Source organism: Heterodontus francisci, chromosome 8 (genome assembly GCF_036365525.1).
Source record: "Heterodontus francisci isolate sHetFra1 chromosome 8, sHetFra1.hap1, whole genome shotgun sequence".
Taxonomy (NCBI): domain Eukaryota; kingdom Metazoa; phylum Chordata; class Chondrichthyes; order Heterodontiformes; family Heterodontidae; genus Heterodontus; species Heterodontus francisci.
This window is the reverse complement of record NC_090378.1, coordinates 4,178,938-4,203,298: the sequence shown is the minus strand read 5'-3', so window position 1 is coordinate 4,203,298 and position 24,361 is coordinate 4,178,938. Positions and strand designations below refer to the sequence as shown.

The following is a 24,361-nucleotide window of genomic DNA, read 5'->3' as shown; positions in this document are numbered from 1 at the left end:
ATGCAAGCCGCACTGTGTAGCCTGGACCAGTCAGTGGCGCTAATGGCACAGGGATGTTTGGAGGGGATGCCAGTTATGCCCCAGCTTGCACTCCAGTCCAGCCATTCGGAGTGCCAGCTAAGGGTTAAGGAAGTCACCGAGGAGGATAAGGATGCCACCCCTCACGGAGTACCATCATCATCATCATCAGCCTTGGCCCCTCTGATGGAGGGAGAATCTGTGCAATAGGGCCCAGTGATGGAGGGCTGGAAGGCTAGGAACAGATGAAGCACTTGAGGAATATAAAGACAGTAGGAAGGAACTTAAGCAAGGAGTTAGGAGGGCTAAAAGGGGTCATGAAAAGTCATTGGCAAACAGGATTAAGGAAAATCCCAAGGCTTTTTATACATATATAAAGAGCAAGAGGGTAACCAGGGAAAGGGTTGGCCCACTCAAGGACAGAGATGGGAATCTATGCGTGGAGCCAGAGGAAATGGGTGAGGTGCTAAATGAGTACTTTACATCAGTATTCACCGAGAAGGACTTGGTGGATGATGAGCCTAGGGAAGGGAGTGCAGATAGTCTCAGTCATCTCATTATCAAAAAGGAGGAGGTGTTGGGCGTCTTGCAAAGCATTAAGGTAGATAAGTCCCCAGGGCCTGATGGGATCTACCCGAGAATACTGAGGGAGGCAAGGGAAGAAATTGCTGGGGCCTTGACAGAAATCTTTGCATCCTCATTGGCTACAGGTGAGGTCCTAGAGGACTGGAGAATAGACAATGTTGTTCCTTTGTTTAAGAAGGGTAGCAAGGATAATCCAGGAAATTATAGGCCGGTGAGCCTTACGTCAGTGGTAGGGAAACTATTAGAGAGGATTCTTCGGGACAGGATTTACTCCCATTTGGAAACAAACGAACTTATTAGCAAGAGGCAGCATGGTTTTGTGAAGGGGAGGTCGTGTCTTACTAATTTGATTGAGTTTTTTGAGGAAGTGACGAAGATGATTGATAAGGGAAGGGCGGTGGATGTTGTCTATATGCACTTCAGTAAAGCCTTTGACAAGGTCCCGCATGGCAGACTGGTGCAAAAGGTGAAGTCACACGGGATCAGAGGTGAGCTGGCAAGATGGATACAGAACTGGCTCAGTCACAGAAGACAGAGGGTAACAGTGGATGGGTGTTTTTCTGAATGGAGGGATGTGACTAGTGGTATTCCGCAGGGATCAGTGCTGGGACCTTTGCTGTTTGTAGTATATATAAATGATTTGGAGGAAAATGTAGCTGGTCTGATTAGTAAGTTTGCGGACGACACAAAGGTTGGTGGAGTTGCGGATAGTGATGAGGATTGTCAGAGGATACAGCAGGATATAGATCGGTTGGAGACTTGGGCGGAGAAATGGCAGATGGAGTTTAATCCGGACAAATGTAAGGTAATGTATTTTGGAAGATCTAATGCAGGTGGGAGGTATACAGTAAATGGCAGAACCCTTAGGAGTATTGACAGGCAGAGATATCTGGGCGTACAGGTCCACAGGTCACTGAAAGTGGCAACGCAGGTGGATAAGGTAGTCAAGAAGGCATACGGCATGCTTGCCTTCATCGGTCGGGGCATAGAGTATAAAAATTGGCAAGTCATGTTGCAGCTGTACAGAACTTTAGTTAGGCCACACTTAGAATATTGCGTGCAATTCTGGTCGCCACACTACCAGAAGGACGTGGAGGCTTTGGAGAGGGTGCAGAGGAGGTTTACCAGGATGTTGCCTGGTCTGGAGGGCGTTAGCTATGAGGAGAGGTTGGAAAAACTCGGATTGTTTTCACTGGAACGACGGAGGTGGAGGGGCGACATGATATAGGTTTACAAAGTTATGAGCGGCATGGACAGAGTGGATAGTCAGAAGCTTTTTCCCAGGGTGGAAGAGTCAGTTACTAGGGGACATCGGTTTAAGGTGTGAGGGGCAAAGTTTAGAGGGGATGTGCGAGGCAAGTTCTTTACACAGAGGGTGGTGAGTGCCTGGAACTTGCTGCCAGGGGAGGTGGTGGAAGCAGATACGATAGCGACGTTTAAGAGGCATCTTGACAAATATATGAATAGTAAGGGAATGGAGGGTTATGGGCCCTGGAAGTGCAGAAGGTGTTAGTTTAGGCAGGCATCAAGATCGGCGCAGGCTTGGAGGGCCGAATAGCCTGTTCCTGTGCTGTACTGTTCTTTGTTCTTTGAGGCTGCCTCTGCAATGATGCGGATGCAGCAGCTTCTGGAGGTTCCCCCATGTGCAGCTGCACGATGAAGATGACTACCACATGGATCTCAGCTGCAAGCAGAGGCAAATGTGCAGGCTGCCTCCACCTTATCCGAGGCCACAAGGAGAACCACCGCACAGAAGTGGCTAACCGCTGAGGTCACCATGTCATGCAGAGCACTGAGTGGGTCACTGGGGTGTCTTCTACCTTAACTGTTCACTGTTTTCCTTTATGAGCATCATGTAAATACTGACACATGAAGCCAAACATGTGGGACAAAAAAAAGAGGTGTGAAGTGGAGAAGATGAGCAAGGGTCTGTCTATGGTGATAGTGAAACCTCTGGGCAGATGTGTATCCTTCAGTGGTGGCAAGAGTCGACATGTTCCAGGCTGCATCTTCAATAGAAGTGTTAGCACAGGCAGCTCAGAGTGAATTCCATACCATGCTCTTCCTCCTGGGTTAGAGGGCTCATCTAAAACTGATGATCACAGGATGTAAGCCGTACTGTGTAGCCTGGACCAGTCAGTGGCGCTGATGCCTGGATCAGATGAACCCTGATGTTGCTGGCATCCTGACGAGACCCTTGAGCCCCAGCTGGGCACCTCTGACCTCTGAATCTTACTCCTCTGTCTCATCCTCCTTCTCTTTCGCATCCTGCTCCTCCTCTTCCTCTGATGAGCTGTGTCCCGCCAGGGCCTCATCCTCTTCAAGGTTCACACCTCTCTGGAGGGCCATGTTAGAAAGAGTGCAGCAGATCACCACAATGAATGAGACCCTTGCAGGGCTGTATTGCAGGGCTGCACCCGATCAGTCCAGGCAATGCAACTACAACTTTAGAAGCCCAATGGCCTGCTCAATGGCTGTTCTAGGCATCAGATGGCTTCAGTTGTATTGCCTGTCTGCTTCTGTCTCTGTCACTTGTACAGGGGTGAGTAGCCATCCCTTCAAGGGATATCCCTTGTTCTCTAGACTCCACCCACAGAGGCTGGGGGGTGGAGTGAAGAGCTGCGACAGCCTGGACTGGGCCAGGATGAAGGAATGAAGGGTTTTGAGGGGCAGGGAGGAATGTGGAGTTAAGGCCACAATCAGATCAGCCATGATCTTATTGAATGGTGGAGCAGGCTTAAGGGGCCGAATGGCCTACTCCTGCTCCTATTTCTTATATTCCTATGAGTCATGGCAGCTGCCAGGAAAGCGAGCGCACATGGAGGAAGCTCTTGTTGTGGTCGCAGACCAGCTGAACGCCAGCGGAGGCCCTTCCTGTTGATGAATCTGACTGAGCGTTCAGTTGGGGTCTTGGTGGCCACATGGTTGCAACTAATGATCCCTGCACCAGGGGAAATCCAGCGATGGAGGCAAAACTCAATGCCCTCTGTCCCTGCAAGTCTGTGTCTGTTGTGAAATGTCTGTTCAGTTCTGGCAAACAGGGCAACAGTGACCTGCAGGATGCAGTGGTGTGCAGCCATTTGCAAGATGCCACCAAGGTCCACAGCTGATCTTTGGAAGGAGCCAGAATCGAAGAAGTTCAAGGCCACAGTGATTTTGATATCTATTAACAGGGCATGGTGAGCAGTGCTGCAAGGTGTGAGGTATTTGGTGAGAAGGTCACAGAGCACTGTGACCATCTAACTGGAGGGTCGCAGTTTCCTGAGGCACTGGTTCCTGGTCATCTCAAGGTAGCTCCATCTGCGGTGGTAGATCCTATGCTGAGGGTATGGCGTCCGTGCCCTTCCTCACCTACCTTCCATTTCTGTGCTCTCCTAATGCCTGGGGCTCTGCCCTTCCTGCAGAGGGTGTTGCTGCTCATCGTTACTAGACCCAAAGCCTCACATTTGTGCCCCCATTTCCAGCTGCTGCCTTCCCTGTGGTGAGATAGCCCCTCAATTGTATTTGGCAGCCTTGCCCCCTCCTCTTATGCCTCCGTGATGCCTGGAGGGTGACAACCCTCTGCACTGCCGAAGCGCTTACCCTGCCCATTACCCTCTGCCCCGTTCATCCTTTCATGGGGCCCATCTAATTCCCTCGGCTGCCATGACTGGCTTATGTCTACCTCCATTCACCTGGTCTGCTCCAGACAGTACATGCAGCCATTGCGGCCCTATCAAAATCAGAACATGTCCCTTAATGAGCTCTCAATGAGCTCTTTAACAATGTTAATTGGTTGTTACGACCAGATGAGGAAGGGGTCTCAGGCTCCCCTCTCAGCCCTTTCCCTGGTTTGGCCATAACAGGGTTTACCTTTTTAAAGCACAGTGTCTTTAGCTTCACCTCAGTGAGTCCTTGCTCACCGCTTTCTAATTGTAATTGTAAACGAACCAATGAGACAGACGTTCTTAAGTTTAAACAGGAAAGATGTAAGTTTATTAATCTTAACACTCTAACTCAGTTAAAATTACTAAAAGTATGCGATGCAACCACGCCAGCATGCATACGCAATAAACACACACGCAAATAGATACAGAGGAGGAGAAATAATTAAGGGGGAGGGTGGTTTGGAGTAGTAAATAGAATTCAGTTACTGTTTTTGGTTTGGATGTAAAGTCCTTGATTGAAGTTAAGGCTTCCAGTTCTTGTTGGGGCCCAGTGCACAATGTCAAAGGTCCTCTGCCTTGAGGCTTAAGTTGCTTTCGTGGGTCCCTGGGACTTTGCTGGAGAGAGACAGCGAGACAGGGAGAGAGCGGTGCTTTCTTCTTGAAGTTCAATTGCAGTCTGCCCAAACCTTTCTGTGAGGCACAATTTGATCAATTCCCAGGTTGTTGATCCTTCAAAGCTGATTATACACACACAGTGGTGGTGGGATGGAGGAGTGGTGGAGTGCTGGCCGTTACACAGACAATGACATTCAATGTCTTTTGATCATCACAAAACCTATCTGGCTAATTGAATCAGGAAGCACTCCCATTGTCTCTCTATGCAACTGTCTTTCAGAATGCAAGTCTGCAGCCATATTTACAGCCATTCAGCTCTGTGGTCTTTTTAAACAAGTTATGTTCAACGTCCAGTAAAGGTTCAAATAGTGTTCCCTATGACAAAATTGATATGTTTCCATTTGGCAGTTGTGGTTTCTCACACCTCCAACTCTCGCTGAATGAAATGCGACATTAGGGGGAGCATTTCATTATAAATTAGAAGGAAGAGAAAGTACAGGAAAGCACACATGCATTTCTCTCATTCATTCTCATTCATCCAGAAATCATAGAATCATAGAAAGTTTAAGGCACAGAAAGAGGCCACTTGGCCCATTGTGTCTGTGCCAGCCGAAATACGATCCACCTATTCTAATCCCACATTCCAGCATTTGGTCCGTAGTCCTGCAGATTACGGCACTTGAGGTGCATATCCAGACTCCTTTTGAATGAGTTGACGGTTTCTGCCTCAACTACCCTTTCAGGCAGTGAGTTCTAGACCCCTACCACCTGCTGGGTGAAAAAGTTTTTCCTCATCTCCCCTCTAATTTTTCTACCAATCACTTTAAATCTATACCCCTTTATCACTGACCTCTCTGCTAAGGTGAATAGACCCTTCAACTCCACTCTATCCAGGCCCCTCAAAATTTTGTACATTTCAATCAGATCTTCCCTCAGCCTTCTCTGTTCTAAGGAGAACAACCCCAGCTGATCCAATCTTTCCTCATAGCTGCATTTTTCCAGTCCCGGCAACATCCCCGTAAATCTCCTCTGTACCCTCTCTAGTGCAATTATATCCTTTCTGTAATGAGGTGACCAGAACTGCACACAGTACTCAAGTTGTGGCCTAACCAATGATTTATACAGTTCCAACATAACCTCCCTGCTTTCATATTCTGTACCTGGTCTAATAAAGGAAAGGATTCGATATGCCTTCTTAACTACCTTATCTACATGTCCTGCTACCTTCAGGGACCTGTGGACATACACTCCAAGGTCCCTCACTTCCTCTACACTTCTCAGTATTTTCCCATAATTCTGTATTCCTTTGCCTTGTTTGACCTCCCCAAATGCATCACCTCACACTTCTCCAGGTTGAATTCCATTTGCCATTTTTCTGCCCATCTGACCAGACCGTCAATATCTTCCTGCAGCCTACAGCTATTCTCCTCGCTATCTACCACACGACCAATCTTTGTGTCATGTGCAAACTTCTTGATCAAGCCCCCTACATTTATGTCCAAATCGTTAATAACACAAAAAAACAGGGGACCCAGTACTGAGCCCTGCGGAATGCCACTGGAAACAACCCTCCAGTTGCTTAAACACCCGTCAACAATTACTCCTTGTTCCCTCCCACTGAGCCAATTGTGTATCCAACTTGCTACATTTCCCTGGATCCCATTGGATTTTATTTTTTTAACCAGTCTGCTATGTGGGACCTTGTCAAAAGCCTTACTAAAATCCATGTAGACCACATCAACTGCACTACCCTCATCTATCTTCCTTGTTACTTCTTCAAAAAATTCGATCAAGTTGATCAAACAAGATCTTCCCTTAACAAATCCATGCTGACAATCCTTGATTAACCTGTGCCTTTCTGAGTGACAGTTTTTCCTGTCTGTCAGAATAGATTCCAATAATTTGCCCATTACTGAGGTTAGACTGACTGGCCTCTAATTATTACATCCTGTCTTTCCTTTGTAGCAGTGCTGCTTTAAACAGCCCTTTTCCCCTTGAGGTGGGCCTGAGATAGTTATGTGTTGCCTAAGGGGATTAAAGTTTCTTCACTATCAGCCTGCAATATGTTGGGAATGGGCATCCCAATAAACATGCTTTTTGGGGACGTTTGAAGTTTGCACATTTCCATGATTGTCTTGGATGCCTTTGTTCCTGTTGGGGTCAGCAGAGGGATGTTGGATTTAATTAGTTTTGGGTTGAAGCTCTGATCATGGAAGTTGGCAGTGGGTGGATCCACTCGGAGTTCCGAAGAATGGTCACTGACCCGAAACGTTAACTCTGCTTCTCTTTCCACAGATGCTGCCAGACCTGCTGAGTGGTTCCAGCATTTCTTGTTCTCTGCTAATCTTCCCTTTGTCCTCTGGGACATTCCTACATGCAGGTATTTGTCGAGATTCCACTGCACTCCCCTGTGGCACTGCAACTAGGTGAGGCATCACTCTCACGGTTTCTCTGTCCTCTTGAGGACTTCCTTTGTCGCTGCAGGTTTCTGTAAATGCTGTTAGCAGCCCTGGGTGCTTTGGGTGTCTACATTTACATAGGAGGTTGTGGGGTCTAATTTTTCCAACATTTCAGGGTTGGCTGACTGGACAGTAAGGGTTTTCATTTGGGAACCCTCCCGGACCTCCTTTAACTTGTCCTCTTTGTCCCTTTTATCCCTTTCCTCTCTAGCTTTTGCCAGCCCTGTGCCTGTCTGTACCCTTTTGTTCTCAGCAGGGGTCCCTTACAGTCCACCAGCCCTCTGCTGGAGGGTTTCCCAAAAACCAATACAGGAATCAGGGGTGCAGATGTCACTGCAGGTTGGGGCTTCCCTTCAACCTGGCACATGTGGCAACTCCTACAATACTCCACCACATCTTTGTGGAGTTTTGGCCAGTCAAACTGCTGTTTTATGCGGGCTTTGGTTTTTCGTATATTGACATGTACAGCCACTGCAATCTCATAGGCCATTCTTAATATTTCTGTCTAGTACCTCTGCGGCACAACTACCTGGTGAACCACTGTCCAGTCCTTGCTCTCAGGTCTGTGAGGAGAACTCCATTTCCTCATCAGCACCTCATTCTTTAGATACTACTAATCAGGGACTCCCTCTGCTTCACTTTCAGACTGGGCAGCCTGTGCTAACTCTCTCAGTACTGAGTCAGCTCGCTGAGCCTCAGCTAGGGAATATAGAGAGAGATATAGAGGGAAGATCCATTTAATTCATTTACTGGGTCCTCTAACTTTCGAAAGAAAGTTTCAGACAGACAGACCTCATGGTTACCTGTCTGCAGTGCCAATGTTCCCTCCTCTGGGGGAGCTGGTTTGATCATGGCCTGATTCACTACACATTCAGGGGAACTGCAGGGGACCGTCTCCTGCTACTGCCCTGTCTCTCTGACCTCCTTCGATCTCTCTTGCACTACTGGGGAAGCTATCACCTTCACCCCCACCAAATCATTACCCAGGAGCAGGTTAACCCTGTCCACAGGCAAACTAGGGACAATTCCTATGGTTACCCGTCCTGAACTTAGGTCGCACTCCAAGTGCACCCAGTGTAAGGGTACAGGCGTACACTGCCCTCCAATACCATTCACCACCATTCTGGTATTTACTGCACTCTCAGCAAAAGGGATCTGGTGGCCCCTGTATTCCTGAGGATTATTATGGGCTTGCTTGCCTCACTCGAGGGGCATGGGGTTACTCTCTTTTAGACACAAAATCCTGATAACCTTCAGGGATCCTATTAAATTTTCCTGCACCCGCACCAGTATTTTTTCGGGGTCTTACTATTGCTGCAGATAAAGCAACAGCTTGTTCAGCTGTGCTTTCAAGGGTCCCTTCTCCTTCACTGAGCGGGTGTGTCCTGATTAACACTACAGGTTTTCCCTGTAGTTTTCAGCAGTTAGCTCTTAGAGACCTGCCTTATTACAATGGAAGCACACAGGTCTCCGGGTCTCACTCCTACTTACAGCACTATCCTTTTTGGCTGGTGGAGGGCCCCATGTGTGTCCTGCTTTTCTTTCTCTCCCAGGACTGCTTGGGCTTCTATCACCTTCCCACCCTTTGTCCTTTTTGGATTTGTGGGGGTGATTAGGAAAGGTTCTCCCCTGGGGAACTGACTTGTATATTAGAGCAAACTCATCAGCCAGAACTGTGGCTTGCCTCGCTCTATGAACTTTTTGTTTCTCCACATGGGTCTTTATTGAGAGGGGGAGAGAGTTTTTAAATTCCTCTAGCAAAATCACCTCTCTCTGGTTTTCATAGCTGGGCTGCACTTTAAGAGCCCTCAACCACTGGTCAAAAGCCAGCTGCTTACTTCTCTCAAACTCTAAATAAGTTTGATCAGCTTGTTTCTGGAGGGTTTGGAACTTCTGGCGGTAGGCTTCCGGTACTAGCTCATATGCTCCAAGTAATTTGATGAACTCTCATTTGGCAACAGGGAATAAACCTCATTGGCTTTTCCTGTTAGCTTATTTTGCAGCAGAAGAGTCCAACTCTCAACCGACCATTTTAACTGCCTTGTAAGTTTCTCAAAAGACGCATAAAATGCTTCCACATCTCCCTCATTGAATTTTGGAATCAATTGGGAAAATTTTAAAAATTCAGTACACAGTCCCGCACCACTTGTATTTTCCATGCTTTCACTGTCGTCGCCTAGCTAACTCAAGCCACGTCAGCTCTCCTCCCGTTCCTTCTGGAAATTTCTTTCTCTCTCTCTAGCTTCCAATTCAAGTTTCCTCTGTTCCAATTGTATCTTTACTAGCAATACCCTGTCAGAGTCTATTTCTAGCCCTGTCTCTGATTCTTCAGATTCGAGGGAAAAATGGTTGGCCACCACTAGTCTTAGGAGTTCGGATTTCCTAGCCTTGGCACAGAAAGTGATCCCACACTGCTCAACTCCTCCATAGACTGTGCATTTAACTTATCCCAGGTTACTTCACCCTAGCTAGGGGAGTTACTGGCTTCAGTCAGGGGAGGTGGTGGCGTAGTGGTATTGTCACTGGACTAGTAACCCAGAGACCCAGGGTATTGCTCTGGGGACATGGGTTCAAATCCCACCACAGCAGAAGGTGGAATTTGAATTCAATTAATAAATCTGGAATTAAAAGCTAGTCTAATGATGGCCATGAAAACATTGTCGATTGTTGTAAAAACCCATCTGGTTCACTAATGTCCTTCAGGGAAGGAAATCTGCTGTCCTTACCTGGTCTGACCTACATGTGACACCAGACCTATAGCAATGTGGTTGACTCTTACATGCCCTCTGAAATGGCCTAGCAAGCCACCCAGTTGTGTCTAACCGCTACGAAGTCAATAAAAAGGAATGAAACCGGACGGACCACCCGGCATTGAACTAGGAACCGGAAATGACAACGGCAAACCCAGCCCTGTCGACCCTGCAAAGTCCTCCTTACTAACATCTGGGGGCTTGTGCCAAAGTTGGGAGAGCTGTCCCACAGACTAGTCAAGCAATAGCCTGACATAGTCATACTCACGGAATCATACCTTAACGACAATGTCCCAGACACTGCCATCACCATCCCTGGGTATGTCCTGTCCCACTGGCAGGACAGACCCACCAGAGGTGGTGGCACAGTGGTATACAGTAGGGAGAGAGTTGCCCTGGGAGTCCTCAACATCGACTCTGGACCCCATGAAGTCTCATGGCATCAGGTCAAACATGGGCAAGGTAACCTCCGACTGATTACCACCTACTGCCCTCCCTCAGCTGATGACTCAGTACTCCACCAAGGGCACAAAATGTACTCTGGGTGGGGGACTTCAATGTCCATCACCAAGAGTGGCTTAGTAGCACCACTACTGACCGAGCTGGCCGAGTCTGAAAGGACAGCTGCGAGACTGGGTCTGCGGCAGGTGGTGGGGGAACCAACACGAGGGAAAAACATACTTGACCTCGTCCTCACCAATCTGCCTGCCACAGATGCTTCTGTCCATGACAGTATTGGTAGGAGTGACCACTGCACAGTCCTTGTGGAGACGAAGTCCTGCCTTCACATTGAGGATACCGTCCATCATGTTGTGTGGCACTATCACCGTGCTAAATGGGATAGATTTCAAACAGATCTAGCAATGCAAAACTGGGCATCCATGAGGTGCTGAGGGTCATCATCAGCAGCAGAATTGTACTCAACCACAATCTGTAACCTCATGGCCCGGCATATCCCCCACTCTACCATTACCATCAAGCCAGGAGACCAACCCTGGTTCAATGAAGAGTGCAGGAGGGCATGCCAGGAGCAGCACCAGGCATACCTAAAAATGAGGTGTCAACCTGGTGAAGCTACAACACAGGACTACTTGCATGCCAAACTGCGTAAGCAGCATGCGATAGACAGAGCTAAGCAATCCCATAACCAACGGATCAGATCTCAGCTCTGCAGTCCTGCCACATCCAGCCGTGAATGGTGGTGGACAATTAAACAACTAACTGGAGGAGGTAGCTCCACAAATATCCTCATCCTCAATGATGGGGGAACCCAGCACATCAGTGCGAAAGATAAGGCTGAAGCATTTGCAACAATCTCCAGCCAGAAGTGCCGAGTTGATGATCCATCTCGGCCTCCTCCTGAAGTCCCCAGCATCACAGGTGCCAGACTTCAGCCAATTCGATTCACTCCGCGTGATATCAAGAAACGACTGAAGGCACTGGATACTGCAAAAGCTATGGGCCCTGACAATATTCCGGCAATAGTACTGAAGATCTGTGCTCCAGAACTTGCTGTGCCTCTAGCCAAGCTATTCCAGTACAGCTACAACACTGGCATCTACACTGCAATGTGGAAAATTGCCTAGGTATGTCCTGTACACATAAAGCAGGACAAGTCCAACCCGGCCAATTACCGCCCCATCAGCCTACTCTCAATCATCAGTAAAGTGATGGAAGGTGTCATCAACAGTGCCATCAAGCGGCACTTGCTTAGCAATAACCTGCTCAGTGACGCTCAGTTTGGGTTCCACCAGGGCAACTCAGCTCCTGACCTCATTACAGCCTTGGCTCAAACATGGACAAAAGAGCTGAGCTCAGGAGGTGAGGTGAGAGTGACTGCCCTTGACATCAAGGCAGCATTTGACCGAGTATGGCATCAAGGAACCGTAGCAAAACTGAGGTCCACGGGAGTCAGGGGGAAAATCCTCCACTGGCTGGAGTCATACCTAGCGCAAAGGAAGATGGTTGTGGTTGTTGGAGGTCAATCATCTGAGCTCCAGGACATCACTGCCGGAGTTCCTAAGGGTAGTGTCCTAGGCCCAACCATCTTCAGCTGCTTCATCAATGACCTTCCTTCAATCATAAGGTCAGAAGTTGGGATGTTCGCTGATGATTGCACATTGTTCAGCACCATTCGTGACTCCTCAGATACTGAAGCAGTCCGTGTAGAAATGCAGCAAGAGCTGGACAATATCCAGGCTTGGGCTGATAAGTGGCAAGTAACATTCGCGCCACACAAGTGCCAGGCAATGACCATCTCCAACAAAAGAGAATCTAACCATCTCCCCTTGACATTCAACGGCAATACCATCGCTGAATCCCCCACTATCAACATCCTAGGAGCTACAATTGACCAGAAACTGAACTGGAGTAGCCATATAAATACCGTGGCTACAAGAGCAGATCAGAGGCTAGGAATCCTGAGGCGAGTAACTCACTTCCTGACTCTCCAAAGCCTGTCCACAATCTACAAGGCACAAGTCAGGAGTGTGATGGAATACTCTCCACTTGCCTGGATGGGTGCAGCTCCAACAACACTCAAGAAGCTCAACACCATCCAGGACAAAGCAGCCCGCTTGATTGAGACCCCATCTACAAACATTCACTCCCTCCACCACCGACGCACTGTGGCAGCAGTGTTTACCATCTACAAGATGCACTGCAGCAATGCACCAAGGCTCCTTAGACAGCACCTTCCAAACCCGTGTCCTCTACCAACCAGAAGGACAAGGGCAGCAAATGCGTGGGAACACCACGACCTGCAAGTTCCCCTCCAAGTCACACACCATCCTGACTTGGAACTATATCGCCGTTCCTTCACTGTTGCTGGGCAAAATCCTGGAACTCCCTTCCTAACAGCACTGTGGGTATACCTACCCCAAATAGACTGCAGCAGTTCAAGAAGGCAGCTCACCACCACCTTCTCAAGGGCAATTAGGGATGGGCAATAAGTGCTGGATTGGCCAGCGAGGCCCACATCTCATGAATGAGTAAAACAAAAGTTGCAGACATGTTAGTATTCTAGCACACACAACCACAAGAAAACCTGTATTGAAATCTTTGATTGGGATCAATCTGATTTCCCACTTCCAATTTCTCATTTGGCTGTGGGTCCAATCCAGACACTAGCCCCTAAATTTCTGTTATGACCAGGTGAGGATGGGGTCTCAGGCTCTCCTTTCGGCCCCTTCCTGGTTTGGCTATAACAGGTTTAACCTTTTAGCTTCACCTTAGTGATTCCTTGCTTACTGCTTTTTTAATTGTAATTCTAAACAAACCAATCAGACAGACCTTCTTAAGTTTAAGCAGGAAAGATGTAGTTTTATTAACCTTAACACTCAAACTCAGTTAAAATTACTAAAAATATGTGACACAACCATGCTAGCATGCATACGCAATAAACACACACACAAATAGATATAGAGGAGGGGAAAGAATTAAGAGAGGGGCTTTGGACTAGTAAATGGAATTCAGTTACTGTTTTTGGTTTGTAAGTACAGTCCTTGATTGAAGTTAAGTCTTGCAGTTCTCATTGGGGCCCAGTGCGCACTTTCAACCTTGCTTCTGGTATCAGAAGGTGAAGAGGTCCTCTGTTTTGAGGCTTAAGTTGCTTCTGTGGGTCCCTGGGACTTTGTTGGAGAGAGAGAGAGAGACAGGGAGAGCACGGTGCTTTCTTCTTGAATTTCAGTTACAGTCTGCCCAAACAAGTTATGCTCAAGGTCCAGTTCAATTTCAAATAATGTTCCACATGCTGAAATTGATATGTTTCCATTTGGCAGGTGTGGTTTTGTCACATGATACTGTTAATGGATTGGACGGGATCTCGGAGCCACACTCCCTCCGCCCTGGTGAAACTCGCCAACACCAGGAATGGTGTTTGGAAATCGGCACACCGGCCAGTGCCGATACTTTCATCTCCCCACCTGCCTCTGTTACCACCCCTGGCGGGACCTGAAAATTCAGCCCCTGGTGTCTGTCAAAGATCTCTATTGGGGCCTCAACTTTTCACTATATTTTTAAATGACTTGGATGAAGGAATAGAGAGTTGTGTATCTAAGTTTGCTGACATAACTAAGTTAAGTGGCGTGGTAAATAGATTACATAGAATTATATAGTATTCACCATACAGAAACAGTCCATTTGGTAAAAATGGTCCCTGTCAGTGTTTTTGCTCCACACTGGCCTCCTTCCACCCTACTTCATCTAACTCCAATGCTTAATTGTCTCATCACTTCTGGTACATTTCCCGCTACTAGATCCAGTAGTGCTCCCTCTCTTGTAGAACATTTTACATACTGGGTAAGAAAGGAGTTATCCGCACACTGGGCTGAATTTTATGGGCCCCCTAGGGATGGGAACGGAGGCAGGGGGGGCCCATAAAATTGTGTGGGAAGGCAGTGGGGTGCAGTGCCTGCCACCTTCCTGACACCTTGGAATTTAGTCTGGGGCAGGGAAGGCAGAGGATGACCTTCTCACCCAGAGACCAATTAAGGTCCTTAAGTGGCCCATTGATGGCCTGTTAAAGGCCTCTTCCTGCTGCCGCTGTTATTTTACCAGCAATGGAGTTGCCTCCACAACATGACAGCCTCCCTGTGGGCTTGGGGGAAGGAGCTCTCCTCCATGGGCAATCTATGACCGACAGAGGGTCCCTGTTGGCAAAGGCTGCCACTCGGCAAACACCCCCCCCTCGCCCTCAACAACCACCCACACCCCAACCTTGCCAGGTCCTGTCTGACTGCCCCGGTGAGCCTGCCACACTTACCTGAGGTCTGGGGCTCCAGCGCTGGTCTTGGTCCCAGGCCTCCTGTGGTATCGGCAGTGGCCACTGTTCCTCTGATTGGCCTGCAACTTGGAGGTGAGATCCCATCCTTAAAGGGACCGGGAGCCCGACGGCAGGCAGTTAATTGGCTGCCCGCCATGGAATTCGGCCGGGGGTCCAAAACAGGGCTGAGGGAGGGTCACCTCCTGCCTTCCAGTCCAGCGCTGGGATCCCCGCCATCTGCATAAAATTCAGATCATTGTCAAAACTCCGTTCCCTCGATCCCTCTCGATACCTCTTCCTGCTAGTTTATCTGGGGCAGTTCAAATCTCCAATGATTATTATTTTATGTCCTTTACTCATTTCACATATTTACTTACATATTTCTTCCTTCACCTCCTTTTAACCATTAGGTGATCTGCAGTTAACCCCTATTAGTATTATCGATCCCTTCTTACCTGTTGTTCTAATCCATTTGGATTCTGTTTTTAACCTTCTGTGAGTTATATCCCTTTATTGTACTGCCACTATACTATCTGCAATTAGTACAACTACCCCAACCCCTCCTCCTTTCCCTATCCTTTCTCATTATCTCCTAACCTGTAATATTTAGTTGTCAGTCCTGATATTTATGTTAGACATGTTTCAGTTATCTCCACCATCTCATAATTCACTGACATCCATCCAGTATCCTGTTCATATTTTGAGAAAGGACTATACTATATTTTTAGTGTTCTCTCTTTTGAATACAGGTATATTTGAGTTAATGACAGAAGAAGAGGTGGAGGATGAGGAGGATGAGGAAGAAGATGAAGAGGATGCTGACAAAGATAGCCATGAGATTTTGAAGTTGTATCCAATTACCTACCAAGCAGACCCTGCATATTCAATGCTGCTCTCCCGGCTGGCGTCAGGGGCAGATGTCCGTCTCGGCATTCAGCAGCTTCACGAGATGCTCCGGAACAAACCACAACCCAAATTCACTTACCAGCCACCAATAAGCCTGGAAAAGAGGCTGTATGCCAAATCCTATGGCTGCATGACCCTGGCGCCATTCATGGCGATTCAAAAAGCCTATGGGGACAGGGAAAAAGCAGCAAAGCAGCGCCTGCGAATGGAACGGACCCGCAAGCTCAAATTGGTTGAAGACACTTTGAGGAGCAACCTTCACAGCCAGGCCCTCATGAATAGTTATGATCCTTTCCGCAAGTATAAGGAGGACAAGATCCGTGGGGAGCAGGTCTTACTGCAACGTAAAATAGAGCAAGCAGAGACGCAGACACTCGTTCGCCACAATAACTTTCTGTTCCTCCAAGAGAAGAGTCGCCGAGCATTGGATCACCAGTTAGCCAAGAAATTTAGCTCCAGCTGCAGCTTGATGTCAGAGATCGCGCTGAAGCACCAAATCAAGGAAAAGAATGAAATTATACATCAGCAGAAAGTTGACTTTGTGCAGCGCGCCAAGAAAAAAGCAGAGCAGCTAAAGAAAGAAATAAGGGATGTCATGATGCACAAGTGAGTTCACAGCCATCAATCATCTTCCAATATCAGTGAAGGTTCCAGAAAGACTTCATGTTAATGCAAGTTGCCAAGTGATTCCATATAGATTGCTGAGCTAATTTCCCGCCTCCGTTTGATTACTGAGCATAGTTCCCACCTCCTTATAGATTACTGATCACAGTCCCTACCTCCCTATAGATGACTGAGCTCAGATCCCCCTCTGGATAGATTACTGAGCACAGTTCCCGTCTCCGTATAGATTACTGATCACAGTCCCTACCTCCCTATAGATTACTGAGCTCAGATCCCACCTCCGGATAGATTACTGAGCTCAGATCCCACCTCTGAATAGATTACTGAGCGCAGATCCCACCTCCGGATAGATTACTGAGCTCAGTTCCGCCTCTGGATAGATGACTGAGCTCAGATCCCCCTCTGGATAGATTAATGAGCACAGTTCCGCCTCTGGATAGATGACTGAGCTCAGATCCCCCTCTGGATAGATTACTGAGCTCAGTTCCGCCTCTGGATAGATGACTGAGCTCAGTTCCGCCTCTGGATAGATGACTGAGCTCAGATCCGCCTCTGGATAGATTACTGAGCTCAGATCCGCCTCTGGATAGATTACTGAGCTCAGTTCCGCCTCTGGATAGATTACTGAGCTCAGTTCCGCCTCTGGATAGATGACTGAGCTCAGATCCCCCTCTGGATAGATTACTGAGCTCAGTTCCGCCTCTGGATAGATGACTGAGCTCAGATCCCCCTCTGGATAGATTACTGAGCTCAGTTCCGCCTCTGGATAGATGACTGAGCTCAGATCCGCCTCTGGATAGATTACTGAGCACAGTTCCCGTCTCCGTATAGATTACTGATCACAGTCCCTACCTCCCTATAGATTACTGAGCTCAGATCCCACCTCTGAATAGATTACTGAGCGCAGATCCCACCTCCGGATAGATTACTGAGCTCAGTTCCGCCTCTGGATAGATGACTGAGCTCAGATCCCCCTCTGGATAGATTAATGAGCACAGTTCCGCCTCTGGATAGATGACTGAGCTCAGATCCCCCTCTGGATAGATTACTGAGCTCAGTTCCGCCTCTGGATAGATGACTGAGCTCAGTTCCGCCTCTGGATAGATGACTGAGCTCAGATCCGCCTCTGGATAGATTACTGAGCTCAGATCCGCCTCTGGATAGATTACTGAGCTCAGTTCCGCCTCTGGATAGATGACTGAGCTCAGATCCCCCTCTGGATAGATTACTGAGCTCAGTTCCGCCTCTGGATAGATGACTGAGCTCAGATCCCCCTCTGGATAGATTACTGAGCTCAGTTCCGCCTCTGGATAGATGACTGAGCTCAGATCCGCCTCTGGATAGATGACTGAGCTCAGATCCGCCTCTGGATAGATGACTGAGCTCAGATCCCCCTCTGGATAGATGACTGAGCTCAGATCCCCCTCTGGATAGATGAATGAGCACAGTTCCCGCCTCTGAATAGATTACTGAGCGCAGATCCTACCTCCGGATAGATGACTGAGCTCAGATTCCCCTCTGGATAGATTACTGAGCTCAGATCCCCCTCCGGATAGATTACTGAGCTCAGTTCCTGCCTTCGCATAGATTACTGAGCTCAGTTCCCGCCTCCATATAGATTAGTGACCTCAGTTCCCACCTCCATATAGATTACTGAGCACAGTTCCTATCTCCGTGTAGATTACTGACCACAGTTCCCAACTCCGTACAGATTACCGAGCTCAGTTCCCGCCTCCGTCTAGATTGCTGAGCTCAGTTCTTGCCTCTGTGCAGGTTGCTGAGCTCAGTTCCCGCCTCCATATAGATTACTGAGCTCAGTTCCCACCTCCATGTAGATTACTGAGCACAGTTCCCCCCTCTGTATAGATTAATGAGCACAGGTCCATCTCCGTATAGATTACTGAGCTCAGTTCCCGCCTCCATATAGATTACTGAGCTCAGTTCCCGCCTCCGTATAGATTACTGAGCTCAGTTCCCGCCTCTGTATAGATTACTGAGCACAGTTCCCCCCTCTGTATAGATTAATGAGCACAGGTCCGTCTCCGTATAGATTACTGAGCTCAGTTCCCGCCTACATGTAGATTACTGAGCTCAGTTCCCGCCTCCATATAGATGACTGAGCTCAGTTCCCGCCTCCGTATAGATTACTGAGCTCAGTTCCCGCCTCTGTATAGATTACTGAGCACAGTTCCCCCCTCTGTATAGATTAATGAGCACAGGTCCGTCTCCGTATAGATTACTGAGCTCAGTTCCTGCCTCCATGTAGATTACTGAGCACAGTTCCCCCCTCCGTATGGATTACTGAGCACAGTTCCCGCCTCCATATAGATTACTGAGCTCAGTTCCCACCTCCATATAGATTACTGAGCTCAGTTCCCGCCTCCATGTAGATTACTGAGCACAGTTCCCCCCTCTGTATAGATTAATGAGCACAGGTCCGTCTCCGTATAGATTACTGAGCACAGTTCCCCCCTCTGTATAGATTAATGAGCACAGGTCCGTCTCAGTATTGATTACTGAGCTCAGTTCCCGCCTCCATATAGATTACTGAGCTCAGTTCCCGCCTCCATATAGATTACTGAGCACAGTTCCCCCCTCTGTATAGATTAATGAGCACAGGTCCGCCTCCGTATAGATTACTGAGCACAGTTCCCCCCTCTGTATAGATTAATGAGCACAGGTCCGCCTCCATATAGATTACTGAGCTCAGTTCCCGCCTCCGTATGGATTACTGAGCACAGTTCCCGCCTCCATATAGATTACTGAGCTCAGTTCCCACCTCCATGTAGATTACTGAGCACAGTTCCCCCCTCTGGAGAGATTAATGAGCACAGGTCCGCCTCCATATAGATTACTGAGCACAGTTCCCGCCTCTGTATAGATTACTGAGCACAGTTCCCCCCTCTGTATAGATTAATGAGCACAGGTCCGCCTCCATATAGATTACTGAGCACAGTTCCCCCCTCTGTATAGATTACTGAGCTCTGTTCCCGCCTCCATATAGATTACTGAGCACAGTTCCCGCCTCTGTATAGATTACTGAGCACAGTTCCCCTCTCTGTATAGATTAATGAGCACAGGTCCGCCTCCATATAGATTACTGAGCACAGTTCCCCCCTCTGTATAGATTAATGAGCACAGGTCCGCCTCCATATAGATTACTGAGCACAGTTCCCGCCTCCGTATGGATTACTGAGCACAGTTCCCGCCTCCATATAGATTACTGAGCACAGTTCCCCCCTCTGCATAGATTAATGAGCACAGGTCCGCCTCCGTATAGATTACTGAGCTCAGTTCCCACCTCCATATAGATTACTGAGCTCAGTTCCCGCCTCTATAGATTACTGAGCACAGTTCCCGCCTCCATGTAGATTACTGAGCACAGTTCCCCCCTTTGTATAGATTAATGAGCACAGGTCCGCCTCCGTATAGATTACTGAGCTCAGTTCCCGCCTCTGTATAGATTACTGAGCTCAGTTCCCGCCTCCATGTAGATTACTGTGCACAGTTCCCCCGTCTGTATAGATTACTGAGCACAGGTCCGCCTCCGTATAGATTACTGAGCTCAGTTCCCGCCTCCGTATAGATTACTGAGCTCAGTTCCCGCCTCCATATAGATTACTGAGCACAGCTCCCCCCTCCGTATAGATTAATGAGCACAGGTCCGCCTCCATGTAGATTAGTGAGCTCAGTTCCTGCCTCCGTATAGATTACTGAGCTCAGTCCCCTCCTCCGTGTAGATTACTGAGCTCAGTTCCCGCCTCCGTATAGATTACTGAGCTCAGTTCCCGCCTCCATATAGATTACTGAGCTCAGTTCCCTCCTCCGTGTAGATTACTGAGCTCAGTTCCCGCCTCCATATAGATTACTGAGCTCAGTTCCTGCCTCCGTATAGATTACTGAGCTCAGTTCCCTCCTCCGTGTAGATTACTGAGCTCAGTTCCCGCCTCCATATAGATTACTGAGCTCAGTTCCCGCCTCCGTTTAGATTACTGAGCTCAGTTCCCGCCTCCGTATAGATTACTGAGCTCAGTTCCCGCCTCCATATAGATTACTGAGCTCAGTTCCCTCCTCCGTGTAGATTACTGAGCTCAGTTCCCGCCTCCATATAGATTACTAAGCTCAGTTCCCGCCTCCGTTTAGATTACTGAGCTCAGTTCCCGCCTCTGTATAGATTACTGAGCACAGTTCCCCTCTCTGTATAGATTAATGAGCACAGGTCCGCCTCCGTATAGATTACTGAGCACAGTTCCCCCCTCTGTATAGATTAATGAGCACAGGTCCGCCTCCGTATAGATTAATGAGCACAGTTCCCCCCTCTGTATAGATTAATGAGCACAGGTCCGCCTCCATATAGATTACTGAGCTCAGTTCCCGCCTCCGTATAGATTACTGAGCACAGTTCCCGCCTCCATATAGATTACTGAGCTCAGTTCCCACCTCCATGTAGATTACTGAGCACAGTTCCCCCCTCTGGAGAGATTAATGAGCACAGGTCCGCCTCCATATAGATTACTGAGCACAGTTCCCGCCTCTGTATAGATTACTGAGCACAGTTCCCCTCTCTGTATAGATTAATGAGCACAGGTCCGCCTCCATATAGATTACTGAGCACAGTTCCCCCCTCTGTATAGATTAATGAGCACAGGTCCGCCTCCATATAGATTACTGAGCACAGTTCCCCCCTCTGTATAGATTAATGAGCACAGTGCCCGCCTCCATATAGATTACTGAGCACAGTTCCCCCCTCTGTATAGATTAATGAGCTCAGTTCCCGCCTCTGTATAGATTACTGAGCACAGTTCCCCCCTCTGTATAGATTACTGAGCACAGTTCCCCCCTCTGTATAGATTACTGAGCTCTGTTCCCGCCTCTGTATAGATTACTGAGCACAGTTTCCCCCGCTGTATAGATTACTGAGCACAGTTCCCCCCTCTGTATAGATTACTGAGCTCTGTTCCCGCCTCTGTATAGATTACTGAGCACAGTTTCCCCCTCTGTATAGATTAATGAGCTCAGTTCCCGCCTCCGTATCGATTACTGAGCACAGTTCCCCCCTCTGTATAGATTACTGAGCACAGTTCCCCCCTCTGTCTAGATTACTGAGCTCAGTTCCCCCCTCTGTATAGATTACTGAGCTCAGTTCCCCCCTCTGTATAGATTACTGAGCACAGTTCCCCCCTCTGTATAGATTACTGAGCTCAGTTCCCCCCTCTGTATAGATTATTGAGCTCAGTTCCCCCCTCTGTATAGATTAATGAGCTCAGTTCCCGCCTCCGTATCGATTACTGAGCACAGTTCCCCCCTCTGTATAGATTACTGAGCACAGTTCCCCCCTCTGTATAGATTACTGAGCACAGTTCCCCCCTCTGTATAGATTAATGAGCACAGGTCCATCTCCGTATAGATTACTGAGCTCAGTTCCCGCCTCCATTTAGATTACTGAGCTCAGTTCCCGCCTCCGTATAGATTACTGAGCTCAGTTGCCGCCTCCGTATCGATTGCTGAGCACAGTTCCCGCCTCCGTTAAGATTACTGAGCTCAGTTCCCGCCTCTGTATAGATTGCTGAGCTCAGTTGCTGCCTCCGTATAGATTACTGAGCTCAGTTCCTGCCTCCGTATAGATTGCTGAGCACAGTTCCCGCCTCCGTGTAGATTACTGAGCACAGGTCCGCCTCCGTATAGATTGCTGAGCACAGTTCCCGCCTCCGTATAGATTGCTGAGCACAGTTCCCGCCTCCGTATAGATTACTGAGCACAGTTCCCGCCTCCGTATAGATTACTGAGCTCAGTTCCCGCCTCCGTATAGATTACTGAGCTCAGTTCCCGCCTCCGTATAGATTACTGAGCTCAGTTGCTGCCTCCGTATAGATTACTGAGCTCAGTTCCTGCCTCCGTATAGATTGCTGAGCACAGTTCCCGCCTCCGTGTAGATTACTGAGCACAGGTCCGCCTCCGTATAGATTACTGAGCACAGTTCCCGCCTCCGTATAGATTACTGAGCTCAGTTCCCGCCTCCGTATAGATTACTGAGCTCAGTTCCCGCCTCCGTATAGATTACTGAGCTCAGTTCCTGCCTCTGTATAGATTGCTGAGCACAGGTCCGCCTCCGTATAGATTACTGAGCAGAGTTCCAGCCTCCGGATAAATCTGCATGCGTAATGTAGGGGGGAAGGGGTGACCACTGCACTTTGTGCATTTTGGGTGGCGTCGACGTTCACATATTAAATGTTTTGGGGTTGCGTGGGGGTGGGGGGGGGGGAAACAGGGCAGCCACTTATCTTCTTTCTATTGGGTAGGGTTGTGGGTTACGGGCTAAAAATCAGTTCACGGTGTTTTTTTGGTGGGGGGTGGGGGTGGTGGTACAGGTCTCAAATGTGGAGGTCTAGCAGCCCCTTAAAAATGGCACCAGCGCCTGTGCAGAGGCAGCTGACATGTTGCTGGTGCCACAGAGCCCACCCCCACCACGTGATTGGAGGGAAGGACCGCCCAAGGTATGCAGATGAGCGCTAAGTGGTGGTGGAATGGCGGCATGCGGCCCACATGTGCAGGCTGACATATTTTTTGCCTTACTGAGTATAGATTACTGTTCCGGTCTACATATCTCACCCAGTCTCCATACTCACTTGGAGTACTGTCCACAGTTCGAGTCTGCCTATCACACTTGGAACTCTGAGCACAGTTCTGGTCTCCATATTACAAAAAGGTATAGAGGCTCTGGATAAGGCGCAAAACGATTCACAGGGATTCTACCTGAACTGAGAGGTTATAATGATCAGGAAATACTGAACAGTTTGGGCTCTTTAGAAAGGGGAAAGCTGAGGAATGAGCTGATAGAGGCCTTTAAAATTATGGAAGGCTTTGATAGGACAGGCATAGAGAAAATGTTTCCATTTATGGAGGGACCAGAACTAGGAATGATAAATATAAGAGGGTCACCAATAAATCCAATAGGACGACAATGATAAACTGTGGGACAATTATAACCAAGCAGCAGTGATTATAGCAATCAGCAGGTGTTAACGTGCAGTGTGAATTTTATTAGGATGTTGACCTCTGTGAATGCGAGTGCTGCATTTGACTGTAAGGGCACTCTCATTTTTCTCCCTCCACAAGGCAATTGATTATGCAAGCAGAGAACATTGCTGCGAGGACGGCTGTGAATACTATTCTCTCCGAGGCGACAAGAGACAGATTGCTACACGCTAGAGCAATGGTGGTAGTCCGGAAGGCACGCCAACACACTGCAGACAGCACTGGCCCAGCCACAGCTGAACAGAGAGCCTCCTACCCACAGACATTACCAGGCATTTCTCCTCATCCCTCACCGACCCAGTCTGAGACATATACTCCAGAAATATGACAGCCAGGATGTCTGGTCAGGTCCTGAGACACAGTCGCAAGTGACACGACTGCATGATTTGTGGTGCATTTTACCCAGCACTGATCTGATATTTTCGTATATAATTGCCCCCACCTATATTGTATAAGTTAGTAATTATTTAAATGATCAATGATTACAGACTGTATTACAGAGCTGGAGGTTTTGTAAAATTTGAACATAAATAAACAAAGGGGCTGATTCTAACAGTTATTCACAAGTCCCACCCTGGTTCTACTATGTGGGAGTGCTCGGAATGTGCATGTCTTAGTGTCAGCTCCTGTACCATTGTTTAAAAAGGGTGTGAGCGATAGGCCAAATAATTATAGGCCAGTCAGTCTACCTCGGTGGTGGGTAAATTATTAGAATCAATTCTGAGAGATAGGATAAACTGTCACTTAGAAAGGCACGGATTAATCAGGGATAGTCAGCATGGATTTGTTAAGGGACGATCGTGTCTTATTATCTTAATTAGATTTTTTGAGGAAGTAACAAGGAGGATTGATGAGAGTAGTGCAGTGGATGTGGTCTACATGGATTTTAGTAAGGCATTTGACAAGGTCCCTCATGGCAGACTGGTCAGAAAAATAAAAGCTCATGGGATACAGGGGAAT

At 48.2% G+C, this 24,361-nt stretch overlaps 1 protein-coding gene across 2 annotated transcripts in view; it reads left to right on the top strand.

The window, feature by feature from the left end:
- The window catches only part of LOC137372468 (leucine-rich repeat and IQ domain-containing protein 3-like), an 85,110-nt gene extending 61,175 nt beyond the window's left edge, over nucleotides 1-23,935 (top strand). For both annotated transcript variants that reach the window (XM_068036327.1, XM_068036326.1), the window contains exons 8-9: nucleotides 15,586-16,348; nucleotides 23,483-23,935. In XM_068036327.1, coding sequence (XP_067892428.1) covers nucleotides 15,586-16,348; nucleotides 23,483-23,729 — 1,010 coding nt within the window. In that variant the 3' untranslated portion in view covers nucleotides 23,730-23,935. The remainder of the gene's footprint in view (nucleotides 1-15,585; nucleotides 16,349-23,482) is intronic.
- Nucleotides 23,936-24,361: the final 426 nt, after the last annotated feature.